The following is a 24,595-nucleotide window of genomic DNA, read 5'->3' as shown; positions in this document are numbered from 1 at the left end:
ACCATTCAGACAATCTTCTGTAATTGGACAGTTAGGGGCTAATGGGAGCAGGCGAGTGTGGGCTTAGCATTATCCCGTGACCTGGGACAAAGTGGTGACAAACTGCCACGTTGCATCTAACAAACAGACAGGGACAGTTGGGCCCACCTGGACCCACATAACTGGTCATGTAAATTGTTGCCCACCACCACCTCCAAGGTTCCAACAAGTCCCACCTTCACCTTCACCTTCACCTTCACCTTCACCTTCACCAACACCTCACCCAACTCTTAAACTCTGCACTCCATCTCTGCATTTCTGCTCTCATCACTCACCAAGTCACCAGCCAGAGAAGATCACCAATCCCCATAACCAGTACTGCAATTTACAAGTGAGTAATCAATCTCTTCCTTTTTCTTTCTAATTAATTTTAATTCCTAGTTTGAAAATTGTATCCAATCACAGTCGATTGTTGTATGTATCTCAAAATCTTGATTCTAAGGGCCATAACAGACCAGAAACTTCGTTTCAAAATCGAATTATGCAAAATATAACATGCATGTACCAAATTTCGTATACAACTTAAAAGAATATAAGATCATATTGTGGGATTGGGGGTTTTATGATGATTTCTTGTTTATGATTCTGGTATTGAGTTTTTGATCGATTGTGGTTTATTGAAGTTTCCAATCTTTCATCTTCTTTTCCCAAATTGGGTTTCCATTTTTGATAAAAAATTTAATGAATTATGATCAAACACCACAATTGCTCAAGCAATAATTGCATTAAAAAAAGGAAAAAGAACATCGACCCTTCAGTGGTTCCGAGTCTTCTGATAGTATATCACTTTTCAACTACTAGTGGGGAATATTTAATCTTCCAGAAAATAAAAATAAAAAAGAGCAAAATCAATCAGGTAAAAAGAAGGAGAAAATGTAGTAAGTGGGACCCAATAACGAACTAACGATGGTCAACTTCTAAACTGAAAACCGGGGTCGGGGCTGTGACGCCAATCCATCACAGACATCTAAATCTAATCTAATCCCACACGCACACACAGACATTCCTCACCGTAGTCTGCAACTCCAACTCCAATTATTCGGACTCATTATTGATCTTTTTTTTTTTTTTTTCCTGCGGCAGTCGTGGACCGTCGATAAAACTCTCAGCGTAGATTCCACTACACCGAAAACTGACCCTTCATAAGTTTCGTGCAGAGTTATATAGTCGTCGGAGAATGACGTCACACCACCCATCTGAGCTAGACATCGACTCGGTCGCGTCGACCCCACGCTCGGACCACCCGTCGCACGATCTCAACCCACGTATACGGTTCATGTGCAGCTTTGGCGGCAAGATCTTACCGCGCCCGCACGACAATCAGCTCCGCTATGTCGGCGGCGACACCCGAATAGTCGCCGTACACCGCGCCACAACTTTCTCCGCCCTCCTCACCAAGCTCTCCAAACTCTCAGGCAGACCCCCAAAACGACGTCGTAATTATGCGGTTGCAAATTTGTCTTAATTAAATGTTAATTTACTTTGATTAATTATATGCAGGACTGAGCAACGTGTCGGTGAAGTACCAGCTGCCGAACGAGGACCTGGACGCGTTGATCTCCGTCACAACGGACGAGGACGTGGACAACATGATGGACGAGTACGACCGCATCGCACAGAATCAAACCCCCAAGGCGGCTCGGTTCCGCCTCTTTCTCTTCCCCAAAGGCGACGACGACTCCAACTCGAGAACCTCCAGCATCAGCTCACTCCACGACGGCTCGGCTAAGCGCGAGCTCTGGTTCCTCGACGCGCTCAACAGCGGCGCCGCGGGTAATTCCTCGGGGCTGCTCGAGCGCGGCCACTCGGAAGCCTCCTCGATTATCTCCGAAGTGCCCGACTATCTGTTCGGGCTGGATAACTCCGACGACACTAAAGCGAAGACCCGACCCGTATTGCAAGACAACGTGTCGGTTTCGGACCCGGGCTCTCCCGCTCCGGCTCTTTCGTCGCCTTTCTGCTCGACTTCATCTGCGCCTTCTATACCGTCGATGCCGAATCTTCGGCCCGTGAAGACCCGACCCGATTACACTCCGGTTGTGGAGACAAAAGAGAATGTCCAATCGGAGGGCTTTTCGGCAGAGACAGTTGAGTTACCCGTATCACAAGCAACCGGGTTTTCGGGCAACCCCGGGTTGCATTATATTCCGGATCCTAATTATCCGGGGCATGTTGTACGCTCTGTACCCGTTTATTACTATCCGGGTTCTGCGTACCCGGTTCCACCCGCAAATCTACCAGTGCAACCAGTTCCTATACGGGGCCCATATGTTCATCATCAGCAATACCAGGGTGTAGCGGGTCCAATTCCAGTCGGGTACCATAATCCGATACTGGCCATGGGCCAAGTATATGGTGGAGGGTTGAGGCCAGTGGCGGCATTGGATCATCCATATGATGGGGTGAACCAGAAGCAGCAGGTGTACTATGGGGTCAGGAATGGTGCTGTGGTTTCGGCATATAATCCGGGTATGGTGGTGCCATCTGGGGAAGGAACTGGATCCGATATGAATACGGGTCGGGTCTCCAATGCATCTTCTTGACAATGCAGGAAACACTAGTTGCTGTGATTGGGGCGCGATTATAATTTCATTTTGTCAATGCTTGGTGTGAGGTTTGTTGGTTGATGCTGAGTGAGTGATGGTACAACTGTACGTAATTAGCTTAAACTAGGGTTCGTGCCCGCGCGATGCCGCGGGTCTGAAAAAGTTAAAAATGTGTTTGAACGTTATAATATTTAAGTTTAAAGTTTTGGAAATGTTGTTAAGGTTTGTTAAATTCATATTTTATGTAATTAAGTTATAGTTATGTGTGTGCAATATAAATACAGCAATAAACATAAATTAATTATTTGAAGCAATAAATAAACAAATTATTTGTAATGAGAAAATGTGTAAAGACTCTATCAAGTGAATTTTTCTAGAAGTGCATGGAAGTATGAAAATGTGAAGATATGATAAATGTGTAGAACTGGAGTTTTAAGTTGTAATAACTTAATAAAATTTAACAAATATATTTGTAAATAGTAGCATCAATGTTTCTGATGCATTTAAAGTTACAAAATGATGGTTGACAGTATGTTTTTTATGCTGGTTGTGAGATTAAGATATTGCTGATATCTTAATAAAGCAAACAGCATGCAAAAAATATTACAACACTTGATTATAGAATTGTATGTGATACATAACAAAAAGAGCAAGATGCACTGTTGAAGAGTTGTTTTATGGATCTGGAGAGGTTGATGTATGAGTTTGAGGAGATTTTTGTTCAACATTGGGTGGTTGGTCATCCTCTTTGTTGTCTCCTGCAGGTGGATGCTCCTCTGTTTTGCTGGAAAATTAGAATATGTTATTTGTTAGGTGTACATGAATAGTGAAACTGTGACTGTGTGGAGTTAAGAACAGTTGGTAGTTGAAAGTAATATGGTTTGAATGGATTGTGCATGTGAAAATAATGTGGAGTATATGTTTTTTTCTGAAAACAATGTTGGCCTAAAAATAATTTGTCCAGCAGAGTATATAGTTTGTTTTCGCATAATAGATTAAGAATTGATTTCTGGAAACTAATGATAAAGTAAATAAGAGTCAAAGATAAATGAATGAATGTAAGTAGTATTATTAAAGCACTTAGTTAACAAAAAAATTTGTGCAATGTTTCATCTAAAGTAGATAGTTGGGAGAAGGTATCTTGTGTGTTTTATGTTATCTGATATATTTTGGCATAGATTTAGTTATTTGATAATTATATTATTTTATATAGCAGCTAAACTATTTTAAAGAAACATGGAAAATAGACGGTTTAAAGGGAAAGAAATTTTAGAATTGTTCTCTATATTGGTATATTGCTTGCAAGCTGATTTGAACAATTTCTTTGTTAGATATATTGAGCAGATTGTAAATGTTTGGAATTGTGAAACCAGCGAAAATGGTTTACAAAAGATAGATACACATACACAGTGTTAAAACTCGTAGTTTCTTTTATTTCTAATATTTTTTCTATGTTTGTTTAAGATGGTTGAGTTGAAGAATAGTGTGAATGAAGCAAAATTTATGTTGGTTTTGAATTAGGTTGGTTCTAATGTAATGAATAAAAATTAGAAATGAGATAATTTAATTGCAGTTGAATAAATTATGAATTATAAATAGGAGGGGGATATATTCAAGAGTGTGTAGCATTGTGTAGCGAAAAACAAACCTGATTTTAGCTTTCTTTGCTGCTGGTTTAGTCTTCAATTCCTTGAGTGGAATATTGTCGAAAGCTGAATCAGATTGTTCTGGAGGATTTGGAGCATCACTTTTCTCAGCTTTTTCTTCAGTTTCACTAATACTTAATGAGATGCAAAGCAAAAGAAAAATGAAAAGCTGTTAATAAGTATTAGAGTTTGTGTGTAAGTTATAGGTAAAGAGCAAGAATACAAAAAAATGTAAATTATTGGAAGAGGAATTACCTTTGGTATTTTTTCCTTTGTTGTTTGATAGCGCTGAAAAGAGCTCTTCTCACTGTGAGGTTGGCTTTTGATATGTCTTTTTTCCTCAAATTGGTAGATGAGCTAGGAGTGGGTGTAACTGGAGCTATCTTAGCAGAAGGTGATGGGCTATAGAGAAGCAATTTTTCAGGTAATGGATTTTCTTTTGGAATGGGTAGTTGCTCAGCAGCTGGAGTTGATGATGATTCAATCAAAAGGGGTTCTTCATCAAACACAGCATGTATAAGGAGATCATTCCTATTCAAATCACTTTTCAGGGTTCCAAATCGAAGCTGAAAAATTTTTGCCTTTCCTCTCACGCGAAGCAGCGCCTCTGGAAATTGGTTTTGATCAATGAAACCACTTTCAACAACCAGATTGTAGCATGAAACCCGGAATAATTGTTCTGCTTGTTTTCCAATTACAATCACATTGGCCACATCACTTTGGTCTGCAATTACAAAGCTTACTTTGAACCTGTAATTTCAATTTGTTAGATGTTGCATCAATCAAGTATAATTGTTGAAATTAGTATAAATCATGTAAAGAAATTTCCACATTAATAGTTGTTAATTATACCAAGGGATTGGATTGATTGCATTGTGCTTCGGGCAGATGAGTTTGTCATTTTGGGCAGTGATTCTTAGTTGTTTGAAGCAAGTTGGGCAAGCTTTATACCACCATCCAGCATGCGTGTCAAAACGCGTGATTGTAGCTCTACAGGTAAGAATCTTATTCTGCATTAGATTTAGAGATAAAGAATAAGAGTTAGAGTTCATGAAAATTGTTAAATGTATTTTGTAGATAAATGTTTACCTTGCAAAGTTGTGGATCAAGACGATTCAAAGCCTTGACAGTTAATCTGTCAGTAGTTTCTAGCTGCTGAGGAGGTAGTCGTGGGGCTGTGGAAGGTGGTAAGATGTTGATAGGCATTGCAAAACCACGAAAACTGCATGTTTCATATTTAAAAAGGAATGAAAATTGTTAATTAAAAGGAAAAAAAAGTAATGTTTGTATAGTGAAAAAGTGTGAGAATCATACGCTAATTTATATGAATCAATTTCTGGTATTTCTGGATTGAGGAAGACTGCAGTGGCATTGGTGCTGCTCAGAACTGGTTTTTCTACATGTTTATAAGAGGGTGAACTTATCATATTTACTATAAGATTATAAATAAATTGAATAGGAAAAAGGATAAAGCAATTGCTTATTTACTCTGGTATTCCTTGACTTTTAAACTGGTGAAAACAACGAACACTGGCGGTGGTAATTGTTGTACAGCTTCATGATCAAAGTCTTTGGCAGCATCACTCCATAGTGTAACCCTGACCTCATTTCTTCTACAGTAATAGAGATAAAACAGCATGTGTAAGCATTAATATGAAAAATTTGAAATTTGATAGACAGTTTTTAAGATTGTACCTCATATTCTCTATGTGAATTTCACACTTGTTCTCAATCCTTGCGTTGTCAACCATCATGTGTTCCAAAGGTTGGATAGCAATTATCCGCCCCATTAAATCTGGTAATCATTGGGATGAGATGTTCAACAGTTTGAATGATTTGAAATTGGATAAATGATATTTGATCTTTAAATTCAAATGATTTTTCACCAGTGTGAAGATTTAAACCTAGGAGAACTGATTTGACAATTTGCCATGCATTAATTATGTTACCATTAGGAAGAATTCATAATTAAATGATAATTTGCATTTTGATAGTTGGAAAAAAACATAAAAGCAAATAATTAACTGATATGTTTGTAAAATAGGTAGCAGAATGAAATGACAGCACGTAATTTTATATTTGATGGCATTACAAAGTGAGCAAAGTTAAATAATTTATTGTATCTTGAAGCAAATAATGCAACTGAGAATTAGGAAATTGAACTTAAGTAAATTTGTAACCAAAACTATGACATTAAGTGTCATGATTACCTGTAAGAAGTGTATGGACATTGATCCGTGATGGAAGTTGACTGTAGTCAAGGAGGTGGAAACGATGGATTGGGATGGCTGGGTGAATGGCTGTCAATTTTTTGAAATTTGTTCTCTCATTGAAGATGAGCATTCCAATGTGAGGTACAATTTTGTAAGATGATCGATTGTTGACAGTATGGAAATGAGAAATCTCATAAATACACCCAGCTTCAATTTTTGGACCAACAATATCATAATCTATCTCTTTAATTGTTGCTTGGATTGCATCTCCCTTGATGGTGAGAGACAAAAAAGGTTGGGAAAAAAATAATTGAATAATCAATAGATGGAAAGAAAAGTTTAAATATTAATAATAATGAATGAACAAAAGTAAGCTTGGTCCGGAAAATTGTTGAGAATAGATACATAGTTAAATTATAAGGTATATAAGAAGGCAAAAAGTGGAATGACTTTTGTAGAGTAGGGTTGAGCATAAAAAAAAAAAAGAAAAGCAGAAAGTGTAGTCTGTATTTTAAGAGACTTAAAGTCATGCTTGAGATGATTGTAAGTCCATTTTACGTTGGAGAATTCAGTTAAGGAATGTAATGAATTAGTTTTGAAAATGAATGCAACAATGTCTGTAGTGAGTGAAGTAGCAATGTCTATATATAGATAATATTCATGATTAAATAATTTAATTTTTGGGAATGTGATCAACTATTTAAGAATGGTGATGATAAAATGAATGATTTGATAACATGTGTACGTGTTTATTAAGTTTATTCTGATGTAGAAGCTTGTGAAAAGCAGACATATTATTACAATGAGTCTATAAAATTTTGGTGGTGTAAATATTTGAGAATTTTGGTGGTGTAAATATTTGAGGTTTTGAAATATAGAGTGATTTGATTTGTTTGTGTACTTTGAAGATCAAACTTAGATATAACGAATTGTTTAAGCAATAAAAGTAATTCAAATTTGTAATTATATCTATAATATAGAGAATATTCACCATTAAACAATCTTATTGTTGGTTATGTGATTAGGTATTTAAGAAACATGATATGGTATGTGTTTATTAACTCTGTTGTTTAGGAAGAAGCTTGCTAAAAGCAGAAATAATATGTAATGGATATATAAAATTTTGGGTTCTTAAATATCTGAGGGCCTGAGATATATAGTTATTTGATTGGTTTGGCTATTTTTAAGAGCAGTGTTAGATATAACCAAGTTTTGAAGGGATTGAACTAATTGAAATTTGCAGTGTGAAATTAAATATTTTGCTGTGCACATGAGTATATTGGATTAGAGAGTGTGTTAAGTATAGAGTTGAGAAGATATTAGGATAGATGTTGGAATTTAAAATGGGAGTTACGGATTAAGAGTACTATGTTTTAATCAAAAAAGATAGGGTTGGTGAGCAAATAAAGTGAATCACATAAGCATCAGAGTTAAAATCATTATAAACGAAAATTATTATTGGACAATAAATTTTTTAAATGTGTTAGAGAAAATGAGTGGAAAAAATTTAGAATCATCAATAAGTATGGTCATGTTGTAAGGTTTACCAAAAAAATAAAAGAAAAAAACAAATGTTTAAAAACACAAATTAATTAGAGAAGGAAAGTAATTGAATTTTGGATTTGTTTGTGATTGGTTTACTTTTTAAATGGCTGTGGATGTTAGTTTATGTTTTATACTTGCGGTATAAACTCAAGATATTGAATGTATTGAAATGGATATTATTTTAAGTGCGAGTTGTTTATAAGAGCTTATCATAATTGATTTAAATGATTAGGAATTTAAGGAATGCAATGTAATTTGAAAAGAGGAATGAAGTTAAGCTGAGAATTTGTGAACAATGTATAGAAAGATAATTTGATAGTGTTAGGAAATTGAAATTGGCCATTGAAATTGTTAAGATGCTCGAAATTGTTAGTAATTTAGGAAGTTTAATTATAAGGATTTTTTTTAATTAATTGATGGTAGGTTTAATATGATTATGGAATAAAAGAGCTATAAAATATGGAGTAAGGTTTTAAAAAAGAAGCGTAATGGAGTAAGGTTTTAAAAAATAAGCGTAAGTGTTGATTGGAATAAAAGGTATAAAAAGGTGCACTGATGTAATTGGATAAATGTGGATGTATGAAGTGTTTAGAATGTACAGATACGTACAAAGGTTAAGAAATGTTCTAAAAGTCTATAAAATGTGTAGTAAGTGTATTACATTTATATGAAAATTCTAATTTGTTTATTTGTATAAATATACAATATAATTAATTTGTAGATTGCACAGTCGATGCTGCCAATGAGGAGATTGTATGGTAATGAAGGTAGAAAATTGCTGTGTCATCAATTTATAAATTGTTAATTTTTTTTATTTGGTTATTCATGGGTCATTTTGGCACAGGGGAGCAGTTTGAAATAAATGAGGGGCATGCAATAGCAAAACTGACTGTGGGAATGTAGATTGACAATGCACTAAATAAATGGAGTAGTAAGTAATCTTATTACATGAATCTTTTTGTGTTATGGGTAGATCTGTACTGAATTGTAATGAAGTGAATAAAAAGTATACTTCTTGTACTCATAGATGATTTCGAAAATTTGATAGTATTGTAGATAATAAGCAAGTGAAAAAGTGAATTGTAGTTTAGTTGTGGACTAACTAATAAGCAAGTGAAAAAACGAAATGTAGTTTTGTTGGGTTTAGTTGATAGCGTGTGTGCAGCAGAAAAGTATTTAGAATATTATCTAGCTTTCCTTTTTCATAAGGTGCTTTAGTTGGGTCTAGTTGAGATGATTTATTTTCGTGTAGAATTGTTATGGTAAGAGTTAAAATTTGGAAAAGTTATTTTCATTCAGTTAGTGATTGGACTGTGATGTCGAAGTTGCATTATTGTCAGGCAGTATTATACATTTACAATTATGATTGCTGAAATGTTTGAGTTAATATATATATGTATATACATATATATATGAGCCAAATTAATAGTAAGGATACGATTAATAAGTAATAGAATTTGTTTGATAGATGTATGTGATGAGTTAGGCTATACGAAACAATGCAAATAAGTTGGTTATAGATGTTAACGAAATTTGATTATGGTTTTCCAGACATGAGACAAAAATTGATCTAAGAAGATTAATTTGACTGATTCCAGCAAATTTAGTATGGATTAGATTAATCAGCTAAGTATGATGGATAGACTGTGAATAGCATCCTTGGGTGGTTAAATTTTTGTGAGACCATTTTACTATAGTTGGTGTATTTTAATTATATGTTATCACAGCTAGATAGATCATTGATTTATGTTTTGTAATATTAGCTAAGTTGATAAATAAACATAAATTGAATGAAACACAATTGTAAGTAAAATGCCAAGGTAGGTTTGGTATGATAATGTAGAAAAAGAAAAGTTCAACTGAATGTCATTAATGAAAGTGAAATAGAAAGAAAATGAATAACATAGACAATTGATACAATGCATGGATAACAAACAGTTATAATTTACAGAAATGAAAAGTAAATATTGATTAAAGGATAGTGAATGCAATATATAGTAGATATTAATGATTGTAAATTTATGTATTTGAAAATTAAGGACAATATGAATAAATTAGTATAAGAAAAGAATTTTCTTACAATCGAATCTACCAACACGCAGTGCAAGCCAGCAAACTGGTCATTAGATCCATATGCCCTTGGCCTCCAAAGCCTGCAAATGCGGACCCTGATTTTTTTATTGTCTTCAAAAGGTATTAGATTGCGGATTGGAACCAAGCTCATTGCGCTGCAGATCTGCAAACATAAGATAACTGTGATTTAGAAAAAAAACAAAACAATGAAATGTTTGTAATAGCAAATATGCATGAATAAAATGACATTATTTTATAATATGTCTATAGTGTATTTAACCTGTTAAGAAAGGCTGGAGAACATCTTTGTAGACTATGTTTTTAGCAAATTTATTTGGTGCTTCTCCATTATTTTCTATCATGATTTTCAGTCCTTGCCTAGATGTAACTCTAGATAATGCAACATAGAGTTTCCCATGAGTGAACACACACTGTGGAAGATACAAACCAACTGTTTTAAGAGATTGTCCTTGACTTTTATTTATTGTCATTGCATAACATGACCTGATTGGAAACTGACGCCTTTTAAAAATGAAAGGCCATTTTTTTTCGGTGGCAGAAAGAATAATTCTAGGTATGAATACCTTGTGGCCAATGTTATTACCAGTGACAATTTTTGCTTCAATGGCCTTGTCAAGCATTTGAGTAATGACTAATCTTGTTCCATTACAAAGGCCTGAGGATTGATTTAAATTTCTTAACAACATGATAGGCATACCTACTTTTAATGTCAAAATGTGTGGAGGCAGACCACTAAATTCAAGTTGGTTAAGAAATTCTACAGGATACATTAGACTAAGATTTTCAAAATTGCTAGATGAGGAGCATAAAGAATCTGAACTCATATAAGTTCGATGAGTTCCAGGTACTAAATTAATGACAAAATTGTTTATTTCTGTAACTGTTGAATTTCTAGGAGTAATGATGGCTCGTTCTCTTAGATAAGCAATGTTTTCAAAATTGTTGTCAAAATTTGGGTATGCAGCCAAGAAGATTGAATGAATGGGATTTTTAGATGGCTGAATGAGCAAATCTTCAGGAATTTCTATCCAAGATGCTTCTCCATCATTTAAATCATCCATATCATTGATTTGACCATCTCCAATTTTAAGAATCCAGCTGGCAAAATATGCTATTCTTTGCTTTTCATTAATGTCCAAATCTTTTTTTAATAATCTCATATTCTGCTTCAAAAAAAATATTTTAAAGTAAGGCCATAAATAAGAGTTATTAAAACAGGCATCGACTATTTCCTCTCTTGTTCCCCCTGGAATTACTGGCAAGATTTGTCTAAAATCACCTCCCAGCAAAACAGGTTTTCCACCAAATGGTTTGGCATTACATGAATCATGTATTTCTGATAAGATATCACACAATGATTTGTCCAATGCCTCAAAACAATATTTATGATTCATCGGTGCTTCATCCCAAATAATTAAATGAGCTTTTTGAATTAATTTGGCAAGATGTGTTCCTTTTTTTATTTGGCATATAGAAGAATCTGTAGCATTTAATGGAATTTTAAATCTAGAATGAGCTGTTCTACCTCCTGGTAATAACAAAGATGCTATTCCTGATGATGCAACAGCTAAAACAATTTTGCTCTCAGATCTAATCTTGCTTATGATTGTGTGCCACAAAAAAGTTTTGCCAGTTCCTCCATGTCCATAGACAAAAAATAGGCCTGGTTTTTTTTCATTCACAGCAGCTATGACAGAATCATAGATATTTCTTTGCTCTATGTTTAGTTGTGAGATTAAGTTCAAGCATTCACTTTGTAATTCATGAATATTGTAATTTAGCTCCTCTGTCAAAAGTTTATTTTTTAGCTCTAACATCTTATTTTCATCTGGCAGTGGAAGATTATGATTTTTTAAAGAGGTAGATGATGCATTAAAAAGTTGTTCTAATTCATACAAAAGAGAATTTTTGAGCTCAGACTCTGGCACAATTAGATTTGGCATGTAAAAAATTTTTCTAACTTTGTACAAAATATCCTCAGACATACTTTGCCAATGAGTATCCAAAAGTAGTTTAGGATTGGCCACATTACAAAACAAAATGATTGTAACAAATAGTTGTCTTAATTCAGAGCATGTTGCTGTACTAATAACATCTCCTAAGGCTTGAAGCCATTCTTTGTCATCACCTAATAAACCTAAAGATTGGCATGCAGATTGATATGACAAATGTTGAATGCCGTTAACAGTTTTGATATCATTGAAGTTTAAGGCACCTTTCTGCAAATTCAAAAGCATCCTAAGATAATACAATTCACCAGATGCAGGATGAACATAAGCAATTCTACCTAAAGATGTTCCTCTTTGCCTAGGTTTCCAAATTTTATTGCGAGAATCCCACACAAATTTTGAAGGGAATTCTGCATAAGATACATCTCGTGCCTGAGGATAATTTTTATTTGCTTCAAACCAACTTGTAAGCATTGTCATTTGAACACTTTCTCGATTAACTATCGACTCAAGTGATTGATCAGCGCTAAAAACTACATTTTGCTCTAAAGGCAAATGTATTGGCAATCGTTCCACAGCAGGTTCTCTAAGATGAATAGGGTATTGAAACAATCTCCAAACAGCTTCATACGGAGATATGTATCTACAATTTAGATAGGCTAGGATTTCATCTTCTGGTTTATTTTCAAGAACAACTCTAGCTCTATCTGAACCCTTGCTTATATACTTAAAAAGATACTTTATGAGCATTGATTGACAACATGATTCAACATTGATATGAGCATTGTACCTTAATAATAATTCTGAGTTATAAGGAACTACAAATCTGTTGTCAATTTTAATTCCATTTTTTAAGACAAATTTGTCTGGATTTTCACGACACCTATACACAGGAAAGCCATCTGTCTCCAAAATTGTTTCACTCTTATATTGCTTTGGGAAAAACTTGGAACATTTACCTCCTCGCATGCAAGGAGATTCAAAATTCAATTCTCCACAGGGACCATGAATCATAAATTGATTCACAATATTGTAAAGAGTTGGATGCACAGTCCTATCTGGTATTTCGGCAGAAATTATGCTATTTAAATCTACTGGCGAAGTGCACTTATATTGCTGTTCTAACCAAACTAACAAATGACAGTGAGACAATCCTCTTTTCTGAAACTCAATTGCGCAGATTTCTGTTTGGAATAAGTTAAAAAAAATATAAGTGTAATTAGTATGATTATAATGAAAAAAGAAAAAAGTAATTAAAAGAAGCTTCTTAGGTTTGTAAATAGTACCTGCTACAGTGTCTCCAAAAGGTTTACCTGATTTGATATAATTAATCATATCACTTAATTTCATTTTGAAAACCCTTGAAATAATATCAGGTCTATCTTCTGGTTTGTAGCCAGGCTTTATATCCAATTCTCTAACAATTTCAGGCCATTTTACATTGCAAGTAAATGTAATGAATAGGTCAGGATTTCCATATTTTCTACAAACTGCCATAGCATCTTGGTAGTTATTTATCATGTTTCTAGGACTTCCAGTATATGAACTTGGCAATATTACTTTTTGACCTATATCATTTGCATTTTTATCACCTTTTGAAATAGCATCATAAATGCCTTTAAATATCTCACTTCTCAAAACTTTTTGGTTTTTTCGAATATAATCTAATCTGTCTTCCTCAAGTGTTGCATAAGCATCTACCAAAAATTGTTGAAATAATCTTCCACCCTTTAACAATGTACTGAACTCAAGTTCTCTTTCTTGAATTTGATAAGCGATAAAAGCTCTCATAGGCACTCTACCTCTTTTCATTTGATGATTTTTCAAAATATTATTCCATTTGATATTAGGCCTATAACCATCTTCACCGTAGGGAAAGAGAATAGGATATTGTAAAGACATGAATTTTGGGTGTAATTTTGTTATCCTTTGCAATTCTCCACCTTGCAATTCCATGACTATATCTCTATTTGAATCAAAAAGTCCTATATCTCCCACAATTAGACCACCAATTTCATCACATGTTGGCTGTTCATATTGTTTGGTGTCATTTGGCTGCCTAGCTAACAATTTGATTCTGACATTAGAAAGAGAGTTTTCTTCAAATTTGTCCCTCATTGTGCGGAAAAATTTAACCAATTCATTTGATTCGTCAAACATCTTGATAAGACTTTTAACAATATTGTCATCCAACTTTTGATTAGTCTGAACACGGTTAACAGCACTAAGGCGATTAATTACTTCATTATTTGTATCATAAACATAAAGTTGGGCAAATTTTGGACATTCTCCTTCAGGTGGTACTAATGAACCCATTAAATGATGAACTTGACCACTAATTTTAAAGATGTAAGGGCCTGGTCTATTGTTAATGGAATTATCAACTTTGGCTCCCATTGAAGTGAATGCAAACATAGAATTATATGCTCTAATGTTCTCCCTAAATGCTAAACTTGATTGACCTTTAGCTGGATTAAGTAAAGTGTCTAAAAAAGGGGGTGTTGGCTTGACAATTGGAAGTTTTACCTTTCCTTCTTGACAACAAAGAGTGAATAGAGGCTCATTCTTTTTAGATTTTCTTAGAATAGATTCATTTAACCAAAACAGTGCATTACAATATATACACTTATAATTCTTATCTCCAAAATCAACATATTCGTGAAGAGTTCCTAAAAAAAAAAATACACACAGAAAAGAGGGAAAAATCAGAATTACAAAGTATGACTAATATATCAACAATCTTGAAATTGGAAAGAAAACTGGAACAAAAAAAAAGACATACTTTGTCTCTTGTTATGATAATGTGCTTGACCCCTATTCATGTGATTTGAGCTATCTTCAATAGGTGAGGAAATCGAAGCTCCAATAGCCAAATCAAAGTGATTTTGATTAGAGGCTAAAACATGAGAATCAGAAATGATTGAGGAACTGGAAACTCCAGTACCAGAATCAAAATGACTTTCACCAGAGGTGAAAGCATTAGAATGAGAATCCACTTGATCTAGAAGCATTTGATATGTGCTTGTTTCAAGTGCATTTACATAGCTAGACAATCCACTATCAGCAGTTTTCTGTCTTTTATTCTGAGTTATTTGTTTTTTTTTTATAGGCACTGCTACAATTAGTATCACATACTTGTTTGCTAGCTATATCAATGCTACTTGATATATTGGAACTATGGCTTTGTTCTATTATTAAAGTTCTATCACACAGCCTAGGCTTTTTACGCATTGAATGTAAGAACCTAATTGAGTTTGCATCCTATTTAAACACCTAATTAACTAAGAATACAAGATAGAAATCAATTTAGACAGTCGGATATGTTTTGGTGAAGTTGAAGTTTTATTCTATATGGAATACCTATACTATAAGGTCATGAAAATCAGGAGGTGATTAGGATAGCATCGAGAATTCCTTTATGGGCAAGGAATCTAGAGGTTTTCACCTATAAATATAAGGCTTAGGTCCCCTCTCTCATGTACCAATTAAGCACAATTATTCCTACCCCATATTAGGAGTGCATAGAGAGATACAGAGAGAGAGGAAGACTTGGGCTGATCAAGGTTTACCTACAAACACTTTTGCTGCAGCTATTCTTTTGTCGTGTGTGTTGAGATGGCTTCACAAGGTCAGTCCCTTTTGTATGCATATCTGGAAATTCAACATGTGGTATCAGAGCTTTAGGTTCTATGCATCTTAAGGTCTATTTTGTGGAGTCTATGTGCATAAATTTTTGGTTACTTAGAAATCTGCCTGCAAATTTTGGTTTTTTTTTTGACTAACGAAACATATATGCATGCTAAGACAATTTGCACTATTTGTTCCTTTTGACTTTGATGACTGCCAGTGCCACCACATATATAGTTGTTTATATACATGATTGTTAACTTGCAAGTTGATAAAAAAAAAAAAAAAAAAAACTATCTTTCTGATTGTTTTGTTTACTCAAGTTGTCACTAATATATATATATATATATATATACATATATATAATATGTGATTGTTTATTCACACGTTACAAGCAGTATAGGCTTTATATTTGCTTTTATGTGTTGATTTTCCTCTATGTATGATAAAAGAATCCCGCAAAAAGAAATATCCCATAAAGAAATTAGTTTTTGTTCAATAATAATTATCTCATGCTTGGTCGACAGATAAGCATAAATTAATTGTTATTGTTCAAATCAAGTAATATTGACAAAGGGATGTATGGTTCTCAGTCCACAGATGGTTACCATACATGCATACGGACAGCCCACTAAGACTAAGGACAAGTTTTTGTGGTATTTTTTTCTTTTTGCTGACCCGCTCAAAAATTAAGGAAACTAAATTTTTTTTATTTTTTGTGTTTTTGATTGGGTGCTTGATTGTTCGTTTTTGCTTGGGGTTCTTGTTTAACTCATGATTTCGACTAAGGTATGCTTGTTTACTTCAAGGTTTATTCGAATTAAAGCATGTTTGATTTCAAAAATTGAGGTTTTCTCGGGTTCAAGAATTAAAATCGATTTTGTATGTGATTTTGTTGAAATTAAGATTGGGTTTTGCTACAGATTATTCATAGATGTTGTGTTTAATTCACACCAATTCATGCTAAGAATCGATGATAATTTTCAAAAAAAAAAAATTTGGGAATTTTTGGGAAAATTTCGAAATTGGTTGATTGTTTGTTTTTAATGCTCAATTCGTAAAGCTAACTAAACAATATCGACTCTGGGATCTCCAATTTTGTTTGATTTTCTCGGTTTTGTTGAAAATTTTCGAATTTCTATTCTTGCTTAAATTCTCAATTATGGGTTAGAGTCAGATTACTCTTACTTGCTTTTCAACTCTAACAAGTTTGCAGGAACCAAACGCACAAAGGTATGTTTTTCTTGTGTGCATGTTGATTGGAGAAAATTTAAATTCATTGTTGCTAGTTAATTTTTATTATGGACTAGCTCAACTTGTTGCATTATTCTAATAACATATGGTAGATATTTCCTTCTTGCCATACAGGTGTAGGAAATCTCTAAATTCTGTTTTTAAAGTCTGTGTTATGATAAGGAATTTAAGGGTATTGTTGTTTCTCTTGCCCCACAGGTGTAATCTCAATACAAACTAAAGAATTAGGTGCATATAGGTTTATTTTCTGTCCAAGCACTCTGCCCCATTGTTGTAATTGCTGAAACTGATATGCCTTTGAACACATGCTGTGAATTTCTTGATTATGGGATAAAGTTAATTTTGAAATTCATGGTTGTGCCATTTATATGTTTGCATATCAGTATATTTAAATCATATCAGTCACACTTAAAGCAATCAAGTTTCACTGTAAGAGTTTCATTGTAAGAACATATCCTTTTAAATTCGCTGCCTTAACATGTTTTCTTACATATAAAGATAATTGCTTAAAGAACCTATTATATTGTATGATCTTCCTCTTATACATTAGTATAACTAAAATTCCGCAAAAAGAGAATATCTTGTAAGGATTTCAGGCTTTGATTAATGGTAATTATTTCATGATTAGTCCACAGACAATCATTAATCAATTATTGTTAATCAATTCAAAGTGAAACTGACAAAATTGTATCATGAGAGACTATCAATTGAATTTCCTGCTCGTAAGTGTGAATTCAATTGAAACATATCTCATGATGGAAGAGATGACATATAAACTGATGTGCATATCCGAATCTTTTCTGTCCACAGATGAAATTTTTTTTTTGATAAAAGATTAACACATTAGTTCATATTGTCTATTTCTTTATCACATCTGAACTCTCATGCATCTAAAGATCTAAAATTTGAAGCTTGCTTGCACGAAATTTTTCTTGTTGTTTCTATGCTTTGCTAGGCTAAATTAATCTACTGCTTTTATAGAAACATGTTTGCATGCCAAGGAAAATTACGACCAATAAGGAAATAAGAAGCCTTTAACTATTTGTGTTTAAATATTTTGGTGATTGAATATGGGTAATGGTATAAACTGCAAGTTTGTGCATGTATTGCACATGTTCTTCTTTTTTTCATAAAGCATGAATATATTAAATTCTGCATAAAGAAATTATGAACAATAAGAATGTCACATTTTGATATGGAATATCTAATCTATTGTTTAGTCCACAGATAATCATAAATTAGGTATTGTTTATCAATTCAAGGTAACAGTGACATAATTGCATCATAAGGCACCGTCAATTAGAGTTTTCTGCCTACAGGTGTGAACCCTAATTGGATGTCACTTATGATGGAACAAGATATTACATTAACTTATATGAATATCAATTGGCTCTTTTCTGTCCACAGATGATAAGGGTTTGATAAAAGATTATCATGTTAAGTTCATGCTTTTAGTCTTGTGAAAGAAACGAAGGGCATGTTGATATTCTGTCCACAGATGAGTATCTTTCATGCATAAAGATTATTGGGGTTAAAGCTAGATTGATCATGTTGCATATTCCATTGAACCCTTGACTGGCAGGAATTTTTAAGAAGTGGAAAGCGAGATTTAAGATTACTTTATAGTCTTTTTTTTATCATGACTTAGCTGGTTGAGAACTCTCATAATTTTCCATTTCTAAATTATTTTATTTCATTTATTTTGAATCAATCGTAAGGGTTTTCACTAAGTATGTATATATGCTTAAAGTCATGCATATGTGCTATTTATATATATTTTGTTGGAAGCATAATGCTAGTGAATCTTGGTGGCTTGACAGTGGTGCTACCATATCAATTTGGTTGATGCTTAAAGTCACTGTATAATGCAATTTTGATGATGGAGGATATGAATTTGATTTGATGCTTTTATTTAGTTAGTTATATATTAAATTTGTACACTAGAACAGAAAATTAGAGCTTTGTAGGTTTTCTGTCCACTATATAGAAGTGGCTATTTCTTTAATTTACAGATTTTGGCTTTGATGAGTTGTAAAGCTTTTATTGATTGATTGGTGTTAATTACTTGACCGAATAAATTATAGTTTCAAGAAAGACGGTTTTTAATTTTCTTTGTATTCTGTCTACAGTTCCTAATTTCTTAACACTAATGAATGTATTCGGTTTACAACAGTTTAAACAAATATATAAATTTCTACAGTTTTGTGTGAACAATTAAACTTCTCTACATTCGGGGGAAGATTTATACCACTAATGAATGTAGTAAATTTAATTGATAAGGAATAAAGAGCAAAGTTTTGTTTTATGCACCTAGGGGGAGATCTTGTGATCTTGTGATCTTTTCACATATACATGACTGATAGAAATTTAGGAATATCTTGAAAATCATTGTATTATTTAAGTTGAATCTTATTGTTTTATGTCTTTATAATAAAGATGTAAGGGCTTCATTTTGATGCATAAAGAAGGTTTTGGACAGAAATGTAGGAGTTCAGCTTTTTTTTAGAATATTTACATATATTGATGTTCTGTCATATATAAGGTGTTATCATGACTATTAAGTTGCTTATTTTGATTAAACTTAAAGGCTTCTTAAAGAAACATTAAAGGGGTTCATAAAAGAACCATAAAGGTAGGACCGATCTGTGGGAGCTTGAGTTGATTTTCTTACAGTACTACATAACATAAAATATCATGCGTTCCTGGTTTTTAATGCACAAAGTTTTCTATGATTACATTATTTTGGTGTGCTTATATATTCAGTCATGAACTCTTCTACTATGAATTATACTTCCATTGAGCTAGGATTCTTATTTGTTTTGGTACTTTGTTTTTCTTGTACCTATCTATAAGGAATTCTTGGGATATAGTACCCATCGAATAAAGTTGTCCCTAGCTAATTCAGTTTTCCAGGAGCATGTCACCAACATGGGGTACTATCCAGTTTTAAAGATGCCCTAATTCAGTGGGAGCTATTTAGCTTTTAATTTTCTATTTTTGATTAAGTTATTTGTTGGTGATTCATGGATATGCATTAAAGTTAAGGAGTGTTATATTTTCTTTCAAGCTTATTAATGGATTAAATTTCAGGTTTTTAAAATTTTCAGTTTATCATGCAACATAATAAAGATGTCCTTGTCGACATAAGGGCTTTTCATTAAGCATTAAGGATAGATCACATTGTGATCATAAGGAGGACCATTTGTATGACAAGTGAAATACTTCACATTTTAGCTCACATGTCATATGATTTTGTTCATGGCTTGTTGGTACTCTGTGTGGTTGTCATTACTTATGGTGGTTATAGGTGGATGATACCATGTTTATTGGAAATCATGTCTGTAGCTCTATAAGTATGTGGTGATCAATGCTGAGTTTGAAATAGGTATTGTCTAAATTGTTTTCTTAATTGTGCACATAAGGAAATTGATTTTTGGTTGTGAAGAAGGGTTTGTTTAAATAGGTGTGGCACTCAAGTGGGAGAATGTAAGAACCTAATTGAGTTTGCATCCTATTTAAACACCTAATTAACTAAGAATACAAGATAGAAATCAATTTAGACAGTCGGATATGTTTTGGTGAAGTTGAAGTTTTATTCTATATGGAATACCTATACTATAAGGTCATGAAAATCAGGAGGTGATTAGGATAGCATCGAGAATTCCTTTATGGGCAAGGAATCTAGAGGTTTTCACCTATAAATATAAGGCTTAGGTCCCCTCTCTCATGTACCAATTAAGCACAATTATTCCTACCCCATATTAGGAGTGCATAGAGAGATACAGAGAGAGAGGAAGACTTGGGCTGATCAAGGTTTACCTACAAACACTTTTGCTGCAGCTATTCTTTTGTCGTGTGTGTTGAGATGGCTTCACAAGGTCAGTCCCTTTTGTATGCATATCTGGAAATTCAACATTGAATTCAAAGAAAAATATTGGAAGCAGTAGATTGATGGCTGGAAAAAAAAATATGTATGAATATATAACAGCATCTCTAAATGATACATTACTTGTAAAAATAAAAGATGGACATTGTAATGATACTGTAAATAAAATGTTTGAAAAATAGATTAAACAGATACTTACCTTTTGCTTAATGCGCAGAACTCTCACAAAAGCAGGAAAGGAATTCCCTAAACGTGAGTTCAATGGTGACCGTTGCAAAAGCACGACAATAGTACCTACGAAACATAATAGCACGAAATAAATTTAAAAATTCAAACCATAACAATATAAAAAGAAACTATCAAATTGTATTCTCCAAATTAGAAAATAAAGAGAACCTATGTCACAATTGACAAAAGCTCGATTGACAAACTTTGAAAAAATTGAATACTGATATGAAAAACAAAGTCAATAAAATGTATACAGTTATTAAAGATTAAATGAATGTACCCAAAGCTGCAGCGACCAAAAAAATTAATGCCAGTTGTGAAAGATTATATAAATCTCAGCCAAAAAAGGAAACAAATTGAGCTCACTCAAACCCTCTCAATGTTTGCCTTTGTTTTTATGATTAGATATATAGATTTGACTCATTCATCAAGGAAACACAAAAGAGGCAAAGAAAAAGCCATTGAATGATAGTTTTTACTCTTTTTTTAGCACAAATTTGAAACCAAATAAATTAACACAAATGTCTGAAAAATAGTAATTGAATTCCAGAGGCAAAGAAAAAGCCATTGAATGATAGTTTTTACTCTTTTTTTAGCACAAATTTCAAACCAAATAAATGAACACAAATGTCTGAAAAATAGTAATTGAATTCCAGGTCCAAAAAATCCTTTTTCAGCATAACTCCAAACTAATTTGTTTTGGTTGATTCAAATTGCTTAATAAGCATTTGTTTGTATTTAAGGATTTCATATTTAAGCATAGAATGTTATTGTTAGCTTCCACAGCATTGTCTTTATTTTAAGAAACAGGTATCCATGGAACTGTTCAAGTATGTTAAGCGTGAAATAATAATACTATGGAGATATGATTGATCTTGTTAAACCATCAAAATTGGTTATGTATGTTTTAAGTAGTTGATGCACTTAACATACATACAAACTAATGTACGGCTGGTTTACAATAATTGATTGCACATGCATTTCATAACATTGAAAATATCTAGTCAAATTGGTTCATGACTGTTAAAATTAATTGCTAGCTTTTATGAACGTTGAGGTTTAGCTGAAGTTATGTCACCATAAATACACATCATTAAAAGATCAAAGAAACCAAAATTATTGAAACATATGAATATAACTTAATCAGGTATCACTATGCAATCATGCAATGACTTGAAGACTTTTGTTTTGTTTGACCTTGTTTTTTTTTTTATATATAAGAATGATTGAAGTGCAAAGAATTTGTTGGGAACAATTGATAGGAACAGACCAATTAAAATGGTTTAATCTATTTATGTAGATAAAAAGAAAGTACCTTTTGTGACGATATAAACGTCTCCAATATCTTTTCACTGATGAACCTACCACAAAATGACCATGAACATTAAATACAATATAAACTAAGCTGTGGGGAGGTGATATAATGTCATACAGGGGACACGCTTTTGGCCAAATGGTCAGTTGTGCGCAGATATAAGAATGAAAATAGACTCATAAATGGGAATGGTTTGAAAAATAGATAAACCATTGGTTGTCTCTAATAATGATACTGGAAAAAGAAAAGAAAAAAGTAACTCATTCATTCTTACCTTAATTACCGTATGAACAATTGGTATATCATGTCCCTAGAAAAAAGTAGAAGATATATTAGCAGAAGTATAAAGATAATAAAATACATACAGACGTCAGTAGCATGATCCAAAAGGCAGTCGTAAATTATGATTGGATATGTAAAGCAGCACAAAAGTGAGAAAGTGAATTTGATAGCGAAGATATTGCCTGGGCGCCATATGTTGTTTGTGAAAACATTTAGTGTACTGATGAACCAAAAGAGACACAACCTCCAGAGTAACAGTTTTTCATCTAAAGGTTTGTCAATAAGTTCCAGCGAAAAGAAAAAAAAATAATACACTTATGATAGAAGCCGAAACACATTAAATGACTCTGATAGAAATGGACCAAACAATAACAACAAATTAAAATGAATGAACCACAGAGGGAATAGACAGAAAAAAAAAACCTTTGAAACAAAGAAAATCATGAACAATGAACAATGATATTTGACAAAAGAAATGATAATTATAAATGATAAATAACCAAGATAAAAGAAAACAAATGATAAATAATGAAGATAAAAGAAAACAAATAATTGTAAATTTCAAAAAATAGTAAAAGATAATCAAGGAAATCAAATAGACTAAATGCATACATGAAGAGAACCGCTCACGATGTGGATGAAATGAAGTATATGCATTTACTTTACTCCATCTCTTCAACCTCTTAGCCCGTATACACTTAGTATATATTCATAAAACATAAATAAGATGATAGCGTATTATATGAACCATTAAATTCCCATATGAACAAAAGCCATGTATGTGCAGGTTTAGATAAAAATAAAGCGACAGAAAAACTAAACCAAAATAAATCACACAATAGCACTCAACTCCACCGATATAACTGCATAGCAACAACATCAGTCAGCAAGATAAACAAAAACTGATAACAAACAATCATGCAACAGAAACAAAATAAGTTAAAAAGAGAATTACCCAAGACAATCGAAAACTCACAAACCCTTGAGAGGCAATCACATGAACCCAGAACAAATACAGAAAGCAAGGAAACATAAGCACACAAATAAAACAGAGCTACTGTAATGCAAATTAGACTTATCTCTTGAAGAACCAGCGAACGGACAGATTGACTCATCGCAATGACAAACACAAATCAACGACGATCGCAACGCCAGATCAGGATGAAACAGTGATTATCTCCTCGGATGCAGAGCCTGCAATATTTCTTATCATCAATCACTGATTATTAATTTTTTTAAAAAGAGGGAAATTTCTTTTAAAAACTTGTGGCAGACCTTACCTCCAACGTCAATCAACGACATGATAGTCTGAACTCCTCACCCACCCCAGTCGCGCGACGACGAAATGCAAATCTCGTTAGCAAACGCCTCTCTCAAATGCATCGTTCATCCACTCACAAAAGAATTGCACAGTTAGAAACCGACCAAACCCAGAAACTAAAAGGCAAATCGAGCGGAATTACCAAAAGGGGCAGGCCCAATTCGACAATTGCACAGGGGCAATCAGATAAAAAAAGATAACAAATGTGAGACAACCATGAACAAATGGCAGCAATCGTAAAAAAAGGGAAAACCGAAGGCCAGAAATAACAAAAAATTGCAAAGACGAAAATAGGCCAAACTCACCCCGAAAATTACAACCCCCACCAACACACCAACAAAAACCCAAGGGCCAAATAGAATTTTCCCTCAGACCCAGAAACGAAAAGGCAAACGGGGCAGAATTACTAAAAGGGGCAGGCCCAATTCGATAATTGCACAGTGGCAATTAGATCAAAAAAAAAAAAAAAGATGTGAGAGAACCATGAACAAATGGCAGCATGGGTAAAAAAACGGAAAGTCGAAGGGCAGAAACTACAAAACCGCGAAAAAACGAAAAAAGGCCAAACTTACCCCGAAAATTACAACCCCCACCAACACAGCAAAAAAAACCCAAGGGCCAAAATGAATTTTCCAGCTACAGTCTAGCTA

At 33.4% G+C, this 24,595-nt stretch overlaps 3 protein-coding genes across 4 annotated transcripts; 1 reads left to right on the top strand and 2 right to left on the bottom strand.

Moving 5' to 3' along the window:
• The first annotated feature begins 226 nt into the window (after nt 1-226).
• On the top strand, nt 227-2,742 carry LOC147298719 (Octicosapeptide/Phox/Bem1p family protein). Of its 2 annotated transcripts, none has more exons than XM_086253401.1 (3): nt 227-370; nt 1,197-1,454; nt 1,540-2,742. In XM_086253401.1, the coding sequence occupies exons 2-3, from the start codon at nt 1,217-1,219 to the stop codon at nt 2,580-2,582; spliced, it is 1,281 nt and encodes a 426-aa protein (XP_086109527.1). In that variant the 5' UTR covers nt 227-370; nt 1,197-1,216; the 3' UTR covers nt 2,583-2,742. The 2 variants fall into 2 exon arrangements, with proteins under 2 accessions (XP_086109527.1, XP_086109517.1); XM_086253391.1 differs by having other exon boundaries at nt 1,123-1,454.
• Nucleotides 2,743-3,260: 518 nt separating this feature from the next.
• LOC147298718 (uncharacterized) lies at nt 3,261-10,213 on the bottom strand. Its single transcript, XM_086227735.1, has 10 exons — nt 10,070-10,213; nt 6,442-6,715; nt 5,927-6,026; nt 5,720-5,844; nt 5,546-5,627; nt 5,321-5,453; nt 5,084-5,241; nt 4,487-4,981; nt 4,234-4,365; nt 3,261-3,369 (listed from the first exon to the last, which is right to left on the bottom strand). Exons 1-10 carry the CDS (start codon nt 10,211-10,213, stop codon nt 3,261-3,263), a joined length of 1,752 nt encoding a protein of 583 aa, XP_086083861.1.
• A 124-nt stretch (nt 10,214-10,337) lies between these two features.
• LOC147298717 (uncharacterized) lies at nt 10,338-14,447 on the bottom strand. The gene is made up of 5 exons (XM_086227625.1): nt 13,319-14,447; nt 11,609-13,216; nt 11,340-11,419; nt 10,647-11,246; nt 10,338-10,493 (listed from the first exon to the last, which is right to left on the bottom strand). The coding sequence occupies exons 1-5, from the start codon at nt 14,445-14,447 to the stop codon at nt 10,338-10,340; spliced, it is 3,573 nt and encodes a 1,190-aa protein (XP_086083751.1).
• Between the last annotated feature and the right edge of the window lie 10,148 nt (nt 14,448-24,595).

Source organism: Dryas octopetala, chromosome 1, assembly GCF_963921425.1.
Source record: "Dryas octopetala chromosome 1, drDryOcto1.1, whole genome shotgun sequence".
Taxonomy (NCBI): domain Eukaryota; kingdom Viridiplantae; phylum Streptophyta; class Magnoliopsida; order Rosales; family Rosaceae; genus Dryas; species Dryas octopetala.
This window is presented reverse-complemented; position numbering and strand designations above follow the sequence as displayed.